The 10,413-nt window shown below is 58.3% G+C and overlaps 1 protein-coding gene across 1 annotated transcript; it reads right to left on the reverse strand.

The window, feature by feature from the left end:
• Nucleotides 1-1,913: 1,913 nt before the first annotated feature.
• Nucleotides 1,914-10,190, reverse strand: LOC139043295 (ral guanine nucleotide dissociation stimulator-like). Its single transcript, XM_070503527.1, has 13 exons — nucleotides 10,035-10,190; nucleotides 8,972-9,165; nucleotides 8,263-8,370; nucleotides 7,408-7,598; nucleotides 6,981-7,261; nucleotides 5,979-6,194; nucleotides 5,530-5,633; nucleotides 4,932-5,001; nucleotides 4,085-4,153; nucleotides 3,567-3,641; nucleotides 2,948-2,980; nucleotides 2,450-2,571; nucleotides 1,914-2,244 (listed from the first exon to the last, which is right to left on the reverse strand). The coding sequence occupies exons 2-13, from the start codon at nucleotides 9,121-9,123 to the stop codon at nucleotides 2,043-2,045; spliced, it is 1,623 nt and encodes a 540-aa protein (XP_070359628.1). The 5' UTR covers nucleotides 9,124-9,165; nucleotides 10,035-10,190; the 3' UTR covers nucleotides 1,914-2,042.
• Between the last annotated feature and the right edge of the window lie 223 nt (nucleotides 10,191-10,413).

Genomic DNA, 10,413 nt, shown 5'->3' on the forward strand with positions numbered 1-10,413 from the left:
CGCTGGCACAGTGGTGAAGTTCACGCACTCCACTTCGGCAGCCTGGGGTTCACAGGTTCGGGTCCTGGGTGTAGACCTACACACAGCTTGTCAAGCCATGCCGTGACAGCATCCCACAGGCCAAATAGAGGAAAATCGGCACAGATGTTAGCTCAGGGTCAACCTTCCTTACCAAAATAATAAATAAAGTCTAACATCAGTTTTTTTCCATAGATTACATTTTCAGTTTGTATCTTAATAACATAATTCCAGATTCGAGTCCACTTAGAGTTTGTTGCATAATCTTTTTAGAAGTTGTATTGTTTTGCATTACGTTTAGATCTCTGTTCCATTTTCTAAAAGTTTGTGAAAGTGTAAATTCTATATCTATGTTCATTTTTGTAAGAGCTTTAATGAGGTGCAATTGATAGAAAAAGAACCTGACATATCTAATATGTACTATTTGATGACTTGCCCCCCCATATCAACTGACAGATATGTATAAATTTCTCCTTTACCCTGTGACAGGGTGGATCACATTGATTTGATTTTGGAATGCTGATACAACCTTGCATACCTGAATAAATTTCCTCTTTGTCCTGGTGTATGATTGTTTTACATTGTTGGCTTCAGTTTTCTAATATTTGTAGAAGACAGTAATTGCTCATTTCTGAGACTTGCTGTTCTCAAGTTTTCCCTACTTTTAAACTCTAGTTTTGCTTTTAGGGTACTGCTGGGCTCATAAGATGAGTTGGAAAGTGTTGTCTCTGGTTATATTTTCTGGAACAGATTGTTGGGAGCACTAGGTTTATGGAGGGAGACCTGGCTGAGGCCCTAAAAGCTGCATCCCACAGCTTTCCCCTTGGATAGGCAACAAGCAGGAAATGGTATTCGGAGTCAGGGACCAGAAGCCCAGGGGGATCCAGTCTAGGTCAGAGGTGAACAGGGAGCCCCTAGTGGGCCCGAGAAGGAAGAGTCCTGCCTGCCCATGGTCCATGTCCACAGGACCTTCCTCTGGCCTCGTCCTCTCTATGTGCACGTTTTGAGCTTTTGACGGTATTTTCCCCACTTAGAGCTGAAGCCATTGCGGAGACTGAATCAGAAAACAAGGTCCTAATCTGTGTGCAAGAGAAACCGGGAAAATGTTCCCTCTTCCGGCAGAGTGTCGAAAGGCAGCCACTGTCCTGGGCAGGACGTGTGCTAGGGACAGGCACGTGCTAGTTTGACAGACACGCCCAGCTTAGTGGTTGTGGCTCTGCCTGAGAAAACGCCTCCAACCGCTTAGTCCCAAGAGGTCGGAGGGGCCATCTCTGCTCCTGGACAGGGTGAACCACACTGCAATGATCCTGTCCTCGGCGGGAGGGGCACTTGGGCACGTCCTTCAGTAGCCAGGGAGGGGACTGGCACTTCTCCCTTCTCCACATAAACTGAGCCGCTCACTCTGGGAGATTTCTAAATTCGAGGAGGAATGTGAGTTTCTGGATCTGGTTTCCATGAGCGCTGCGAGCGAAAGACTCACACCTCCACTCCCAGGATTAGAAAGAAGCAACAATTTAATATAATACTCAAACGGAGCATTTACCATTGACAACAAAATATGGCCCCGCCAAATAGGGAAATAGGTGCTGGGCAAAAGGGGGGAGGGGGAAGAGGGGTTGGTGCCTTCCCTCGTGGCCAACAGGGGACCCCAAGAAACGGATCACAAAGTTCTCCTCATCAGAATCAGGGGAGGTGGCCCTGTGCACCCTGAGTATCAACGCTGTGTCCCCGCTGTAGCTCAGCTGGTCTCAGGAGGGTCATCGACCACCACCACTGGGCCCTTGGTTGGGGGTCTGGTGTCTGGAGAAAGAGAGGCATTTCCTGAGCGGCCTGCCCTGGAACCACAGTGCACACCCCATCCTGGCCCCCACTGCGCTCTGTGCTCCAGCCCTGTGCTCAGTGCTCAGTCAGCCAACAGCACCCCATCTGTCCCTGACACAGGGGCTGATATTTAGCGTCACCCACTTCACAGAGGAGGAAACCAGTCCCAGAAACGTGAGTGCAATCGCCCAGGACGGGACTGCTCAGCAGTGGAGCTGGAACCCAGGGCCAGCTGTCTGCCTCCCCAGGCCCACGCTCAGCCTGAATGTTTCCTGAGCCCATGGTTTCAGCCACTGCCGGTCTGGACACTCACTCTGGCCTGAGCGGTTCTTCTTGCCTTTGAAGAAGAGTCGAATCTTTCTGACCCAGTGGTATCGGGGCTCCAGCTGGCAGGACAGGCTGTAGCTACAGGACAGAGCGGAGCTGGGAGCTCTCAGGAGCCACACATCACATGTGCATCCTGGAGCCTGCCAGCAGCTGGGGTCGAAGGGCCCCAGGGGTCGCCATGCAGTCAGATCAGGGGCTGACCATGGAGCAACGGCCATGGGCTCTGGAGCTGGTCGGCAGAGAGAGGCTGCCCTGCCCTCCCCCAACTCCTGACCCGACTCACCTCTCCTCCTTGCTCAGGGGCTCCACGGCCTGGAACCAGGCCCCAAAGTGCTCGTCGGGCTGCACGGTGTACAGATTTGCAGCCTCCTGGAGCAGCTCGATCTCGTCCATCAGTTTGAATTGCTAGGACAGAGCAAGCACAGGATGCCCACAGGGCCTGAGTGGGGGACCCTGCAGGGCTCGTGGAGGGGGTGAGGAAGGGGGCAAGGGGCCAGTCTGGGGCCTTTGCCCACTTGGGAGCCCTCCCTCCCTGCGATTCCAGTCAGGGCTTGCCTGCTCTCACACTTGGCCCAAAATAGCTCCTCCTCCAGGAAGGAGTCTTTGATGCCAGCCCTTCCCCCACCCGCCAATGCCATAGGATCCCTAGCTCTGTATATCGAAGTGGGCAAATAAATGTTCCACCCTGGGGATTGGGCCAGAGGGGGTCCTGCCCACTGCGGGGGGGGTGTCTCTGATTTCCAACCCCCACCCTCCCCACCGGGAGGCCGCAGCCGCTTACCTCATTCCATTTCCGACAGTTGAGCACATTGCCCTGGAAAGCAGACAGCCGCAGTCCATCAGAAACAGCCCCCTGGGGCCAGCACTAGGCCCCGTCCACACCTCTTGCAATGTTGCACTACTGCCAGTGGGCAGGCCCATCCAGAGCCCGGACTTGGACCTGGGCCAGTCTCTGGGCTCCAGAGCAGGGGGCGCAGAGCAACTGAGGCAACAGACCTTGTGACCCAACCCTCTCTGATGACACGTGGGGAGACTCAGGCCTCAGGCAGGAAAGGACAGCTCAGCCTCTGATGTGCTTCCTGACTGGGAGGGACCCGACTTCTCTTCCCTCACTGGCAGGGCCAGAGGGAGACGCTGAGTCCAGCTCAGACACCACCTCCTGCGGCCACACAGTCAGGCAGCTCTGAGCCTCATCAGCCCAGGGAACCTGGACGGTGGCTTATGCAGAGCCTGCATCACCCACTGGGGAGATGGGCCTGACACCCCAACTCCCACATGAGGCTGGAGGCCCTGCTGAGAGGACCTTTGCCAAACGCAGAGAGCTCAGGGCTCAGGACAGGACTCTCTCCTCCCCACCCTCAGGAGCCTGAGCCCCCGGACCCACCTCCGGGCTCACTCACCTCCACATAATCCTCCATCGTAGCGTCCAGCAGCTCCAGGGAATGGAAGAACGTCACCAGGGAGGGGACGACACCCTGTGCCGCCATCGGGATGGGCATGGCGATGAGCTCCCGCTCTCAGGTGCCCCCATGAACCTTCCCCTGAAACCCCTCAGCCCAGCCTCCTGCCCACCCCACGCTCCCACACAGAGCAGCCTAGGATCCTCGGGACACCCCAACACACACAATTCCCTCCCCCGCTCCCCGCCAGGAACACCAAACTCCATCAGTCAAGTCCCAGGGCTGGCTGTTGGCCCCTCCCAGGGGCAGTGGCCCCTGCCCTTCCCCACCCCAAATCTGCCCTGCTGCCAGCCCTTCCAGGCCTCCTCCTGCTCACTGCCACTGCAGGCCCGTCATGCTTGGCAGCCACAGCAGATTCGCCTGAGGAGGAAGGCCCCTCTCCTGAGGGAGGTCTCCAGCTGGGAGGGGGAGCCCCCTCTCCTCTGACTCCTAGGCCCCTCCCCCACAGTCACCCTCACCTGCTGCCGCTGCCTCTCCTGGGCACCCTGGCGGGCCCTCTCTGCAGTCTTTAACACGGAGGTCGCCTCCTGTCGGGGCCGAGGACAGGGTCAGTGCGCCCATACTCCCCTCCGCATGTCCCCCAAGGCCCCTGATCTCAGACCCTGGCCATCGGCTCCAGTCCCCTGCTGCCTCTGCTGCTCCCACCTCCAGGGTGCTCTGATTCTAGACCAGTCCCAGCTCCAGGACTCAGCCCTGTGTGACCTTGGGCCTGCCCAGGCCTCCCTGGCCCTCTTTCCTCAGCTGAAAAGTGTGAGGAGAACGTCACCTGCTTCCAGGAGTCTCCTGAGGACTCAGAGTCATCTGCGTGTCATCACTGCTCTCCCCTCACCTCTCGAGGAGGAGCCGGCACAAATCTCCTTGCGTTCCCGTCCTCCCTTGGATGGTAGCACCTCGCTGGGAGGCCTGCACCACTGATCAGTTCCCTCCACTTCCCAGAGGAGGAGACGGAGGCCCCCAGAGGGGCAGTGACTGGCTCAAGGACCCACTGGGAGAGGCTGCTCCCCGTGCCAGCTACAGGCCCTGTCCCCGCTGCCTTCACCCCAGCCCTGGCTCCAAATCTGACCAAGGCCCCGACCTCTGGACTCCAGGGGTGCGTCCACACCCCAGCTGAACAGACAGGGAGGGGGAGGGCAGGGTGTCTTGGGGGACCTGGCCGAGTGGCCCCGGCCTGCCCCACCCTCACAGGGCTCTCTGACCCCCAGCCTGGGCCAAGCCTTGCCATAGCCTCACCTCCTAGGATCCCCTCAGGATGCTCCCCTCCCCTCTCCTTCTGGCCTCCTTCCAGATCTCCAGCCTCCAGGTTACCTGCACTAGCAGCTCCCTGCTCACGCGTTTCTCTCTCCTGACCCACTTCTTCCAGGTTCGAGAACTCTCCCTGCGGGGTGGGGAAAGAAAGAAAGCAAGCAAGCAAGAAAAACTGTGGGATGCTTGAAGGCAAATCCCATTTGTTTGAGAACCCAGCAGATCCAAACTGCCTGGGGCCTGGATGAGGGATTTCACTGGGGTGTTCTGAGCTCTAAGGTCCCCATGGGACTGCGGAGGGGCCTCTCCTCTTGTCCCTTGGGGCCTCCATTCCCAGATGTCCCAAACAGATCTCTTTGGAACAGTGTTGGTTTCAGCTGCATAGAGGCTTCTGTTGCTGCAAAGGAAACACCTGAGAATCTCCACCTGGGCTCAAGCCAGGATCTGGTCTGGAAGGAAATGAATCCCTGGGACGGAACAGCTGGCTTAAGGGCGCTGAGAGACTCAGAGACCCAGCACCCAGGTCAGTCCCTGTGCCCGGCGTTCGCTGTCTCCCAGGTGGTCTCAGCTGACTTTGGGGGACATGCCGGCCCAAATCAGGCTGCCTGGGCCACCTCACCCTCATGGTGCTTGGCTGGAGAGCAGACCACCCACTACCCACCTGGAAACTTGTCCCCAGGTGTCTTGGAGACGGGCAATGTCAGGGCTCTGCAGGGCAGAAGGGATTGTGTGGAGGGAACAGAAGTTCCTGAGGCCTCGACACTCCTGGGGAAGCGAAGAGATGGAGCCGTGAGGGGGAGCTGAAGCTCTGCTGCCTCTGGTTTCTGTCCCCTCACGGACTTCCCCTGTCCTGGAGGAGACACATGCCCAGGGAAGCCAGGGAGGGCACACCTGCCACCCGATGAGTAACACTGCCAGGCACAAGGATTTGTAGCTCAACACAAGGGAGGAAGTGAGCTTGTCCCCACTGGGACCTCAAGTCAAGGTCAACGTGGCCCTGGCATGAGGGTCAAGGGACAGTCCAGGGACTAAGACCCCAGACTTCAATCCTGAGAGCTGAGAAACAAGAGGCAATTCCCACGCATCCAGACAGAGCGTGCCAAGGCTTACCTCAGCCACCCTGATCCACAGCTCAACCACCCTGGCCCTGTCCCGCGCTGTCATGCTGGGGTCCCCAAGGCAGGTGACGAGGATGCAATTGGCCACGGTGTTGTCGTGCATCACACTGTCACGGACAGTGGGTGCCAGGTACTCTCGTTCCCTGTTGTCGCACTCGGACCAGATGGAGCCGAGGCAGTGGGCGGGCACCAACGTCTTGAACAGCTCCTGCAGAAGATTCGGAGTGTCACCCGGTCCTGCCGCACCCCAGCTCGGCGTCCACAGTCCCCCATAGGCCCAGCAGGGTGAGATCAGAACTGGAGCTCAGGAAGCAGAGCATGTGGCCTGAGGCTTGTGGGAGTCCCTGGGTTTTGTCTGTGTCCACTGAATGCACCCAGTCCAGGATGACCCCGGACACAGTACTGTGGGGAAGGGAGGGGACATTTGCTCCCAGCCCCGTCTCACTTCCTCCAAGCTCCAGAAGGCAGCCCACACATGCCCACCAGAAGGGCCATCATCCACCCATCCCAGTGCCCCTCGGGTCCCACTCCCCATTCCCATGCACATTCCCCCTGAGGCAGGGACAACCCCCGGCTTTGTTTGACTGTCTCCACTGGAGTCAATACACATCACCTTCCTGCTAAGTGCTGAGGCTGTCCGGGCCACCTGCACAGATGGGGGATCCACCCAAGGACCTGGCAGCACTTCAGTGAGTGCCCATCCCCCACCAAAGGGCCAGACTCTGCCCACCTTCCACTCTCTCCCACCTCATTCACCGGCACAGCCACCCTGTACAGCAGGTGCTCTGAGTGTCCATCTCTACTGTCCCCTGTTCTCTAGGGGACAGCGAAGGCTTGGGGAGAAAGAAAGCTGCCCAGGTCACAGTGTTGATAAGGGAGGGAGCAGGGATTTGGACCTAGATCATCGGAATCCCGAGCAGGGAATGGCAGGTGTGGGGCGGCTCATGGCACCGGGAAGGCAGGGGCCACCCGCCCCGTGAGCTCCTCTGCTCACCGCAGCCATCCTCGTCAGCTGCTCTGCCACCAGCTGGGGAGGGAAGTCCAAGATGTTCAGCTTCTCCTCCCGCAGCTGGTCCTCGGTGGTCACGGCCCGGGGGCAGCTGGGCTCTGGGGCTGCCTCTAATGGTGGCCCTTGCTCTGGTCCTGGAGTGGCCGACTCAGGGGCTGCTGGCTCCAGCTCTACCACACGTGGTGAGACTGGAGGTGCAGCTGGCTCCAGCCCGGGGGCTGGCACTGGCTCTGGCTCTGGAAGTGGCAGGAGCTTTGGAGCTGGCTCTGGAGCAGGATAAAGAGAAAGTTGCACCCACACACCTGACAGTTTCTGTGCCTTTCCAAAGATAGGAAGGGCTCTACTGCCTCTAAGGGAACGCTAGCCCATGAACCTCAACACAGACAGTCTTCCCAGACTCCAGTCCCCTCACCTTTCCGTTCGGCCTCAATGGCCTTGAGATGCTCCAGGTGGCCTGGCAGAAGGTAGGCATGGCCCTCCACGTGGGAGCCACCAAAGCTGACGTGCAGAGTGGCCAGCTGCAGGGTCCAAGAGGGAAACCGCAGGGGCTCCCTGCAATCCTGCCCTTGGCCCAGCCAAGTTCCCAGCAGGAAATAGATAGCACTGCGTGGAGGCAGATGGGCCAGAGAGTCAGTGGCCTGGCCTTTCCTTAAACACCGTCCTCCCAAGGCACTCTTGTTAGCATCTGCGCCCCTTTGCCAGACCCTCCCCCTCCAGAGGAGGGCCCCATCCCAGCCCTGAGCCCTGGCTGGCTGTCCTGGCTGTGGCAGGCCTGCTCATCCAGCAGGCTGAACACAGAGTCTGTGAGAGTCTCTTGTTCCCACCGATACTCTCCTCCCCAAGGGTCTGGACAGAGCCCACCCAAGCCCTGCATGAATGTGGGCCACTGGAATGAAGACTCCAGCAGATTTGGGAGCAGCTTGCTCACACACCTCCTACTATGGACCTGGCGGTGGTGCTCACAAGGTGTGGATGTGGAGAAAGGGAGGCAGGAGGGGCTGGGACTCTGCTGGGAGTGGGTCTCTTGGGGACAACACAGCCCAGCCTCCCTTCCAATTCTCAAGGGGCCTGGGACCCATGCACAGCTCTCTTTGAGTCCAGTCCTGCCGGAGTGGAAGCCACCAGAACTCAGCCCTCCCATGGGGATCACAAGATGGGTGAGATGCAGGGTTCTCCCAGGCCTGACCCGGCCACAGCCTCCATCCTCTCCCCACACCCTGTTTGCTAGAGACAGGAGGCCCTCCTTCTCGACCCAAAGACCACTCACTTTGGGAGGTGGTCCTGTCCTCCAGCATCCCGCACGCAATGGGCCAAGCTGCCTCCATGTGTCCCAAAGGGGATGAGGGCATCGCCCGGGATGGAGGGTAGATGGGACCTGTGAATGATGTCAAGTGTGACTGTCTGACTCTCAGATTAGAGGGGAGGGCCAGGGAGGCTGTCTGCTTCAGTCACTGAGTGACACTTAGTGTGTCCAGAAGTCCTGCTCAGAGTAGGTCCTTCATAGACATTGTTGAATGACCTCCAACCAGAACCACCCCGGGTGTCTGAGTGGGCCTGTGGCCCCTCTGTGGCCCTAGAGATCCCTAAGTGGCTACACCAAGGACAAGCACCAGGACCAGCTGGATGGCATCTCAAACTCCTTGACAGGGTGCTCTCCAGGTGCTTTTCCAAACTCAAAAAGCCACAAGCCAGTGAAGGGAGAGGAAGACTACTTTCCGTGGGGGACAGAGAAATAATCACCACCAGCAACCACAGCATGGCCCACCACCCTCTCTGCAGAGCCGGGCACCAGGGCAGCACCTGGACGGCTGATCCCATTCATCCCTGGGAGAAGCCTAGCAAGTTCATCCTCTCCCACCCCACGTTTCAGAGGAGCCAACTCAGGCTCAGAGAGATGCGGTGACATTCCCAAGGCAAGACACACAGCTGGCAGTGGGCAGAGTCACCACTGTGCTGAGGAGGAGGCAGGCAGTCACCTGGGAAACAGCTGGTCCAGCACCTGGTGGGCTGTGCTGGAGCCTGAGTAGCTGCAGAGGGAGGTGATGACACTGCGGAGGACTCTGCTGGGGAAGGCTGACAGCACAGTCTCTGAGAGCCTCTGCATCATGCCTGCCCGGAGGGCACGCATCCTGCAGGCCTCAGTGACAGACAGAGTGGACTCATCTTCACTCTGGGTGGGACGAGGAGGGACACAGAGTCAGGGTCACCACTGCCAACCACCAGCGTTATCAGGGTCTGAAGCTGACCCAGGAACTCCTAGCCCCTCCCAGACGTGTGCGACAGGAGAGACAGGGGTCCCAACTCAGCAAAGTTCTGGGCTCTCAAAGCACAATCTGACTTTGGTCCTGCGAAGGATTCCACATTGATCTCCCTCAAGGCCATTTGCTCGCTGAGGGACAACAGACCTCCGTCTGTGCAGAGCACCAGCCCAGTGAATCCTCAACAGACACCCCTCTCTAGAGAGGAGAACAGAGGCTTAGGCATGCCAAGTGGCTTCTCTAGGTCCTGTGGCTCAGAACTGAGAACCGCCCAAAGTGAGGGCTGAGGGACATCCCCTGTAACTGCCTGAGGCTTCATCAGACCCTGACCTGGAGGGAAATGTTATGTGGCCACCTCACCCCTCCCAGGTCTGGAAACAGTGTACAGGGCAGTGACACGTTCTGAGAATCCCTTTGACTTTCAAACACGCTGATGGTTATTTCTTTTACATTAAAGGGAGTTTGGAGACCCTTGTTATCGAGGTTTCATTTTCCAAAAAAGGCAAAATTCAAAGATACTCAGGGCCTATTGGGAAGTGACAACGACATCAACGTTTTCTCTAATCTTCCTAGGAAAATGCAAAGAGTGCCCTCCTACCCTCCTATGCAGCTGGTGGGGAGGAGCGGAAGTCCAGATTCCTTTGGGAATGGGACTGTGGGACACTCATGGGGGACAGCCCTGTTAGGGTCCCAGGAGAACGGCAGTTTGAGGTTGGATTCTGGGCCGGCCCTGGTCATCTCAGGGGCCTGGGTGGGAAGACCCCTCCGTGCCCACTCTCACCTCAGAGCAGCCCTGGTTATTGATGGTGGCGCGGTGCAGCTGGTCCCTGTCCAGGGAGATGGAGTACCCGAAGCCATCCGTCAGCTCTTCCACCACCTCCTGCGTGCAGCTCTGCAAAGACAGTGCCCGAGAGCCGGGCCGGGAGGTCTGAGGGGCCTGCCTCGACTTGGCCACAGGAGGAAACCCCAGCACAGATCAGGTACCGAGCAGCATCTGCATAGACCTCTAGCCAGGGAGGGAATGAGATGACACCTGGATGGCTCGGGACTAACCTATGGGTAGAGGAGCTTGGTTCCCAGCACCCACTCTCCCATCCTGCTAGCCACCACCTAGGCTGGGGACACGACACACTGCCAGGCTTCCAACACCGAGCAAATGG

Source organism: Equus asinus, unplaced genomic scaffold, assembly GCF_041296235.1.
Source record: "Equus asinus isolate D_3611 breed Donkey unplaced genomic scaffold, EquAss-T2T_v2 contig_197, whole genome shotgun sequence".
NCBI lineage: Eukaryota > Metazoa > Chordata > Mammalia > Perissodactyla > Equidae > Equus > Equus asinus.

Coding starts and splice junctions, on each gene's coding strand:
- LOC139043295 (XM_070503527.1), bottom strand. CDS start 9,123: ATGCGTGCCCTCCGGGCAGGCATGATGCAGAGGCTCTCAGAGACTGTG. Junction 8,371..8,971: donor CTGGACCAGCTGTTTCCCAG/GTGACTGCCTGC, acceptor CATCATTCACAG/GTCCCATCTACCCTCCATCC. Junction 7,262..7,407: donor CATTGAGGCCGAACGGAAAG/GTGAGGGGACTG, acceptor ATCCTGCTCCAG/AGCCAGCTCCAAAGCTCCTG.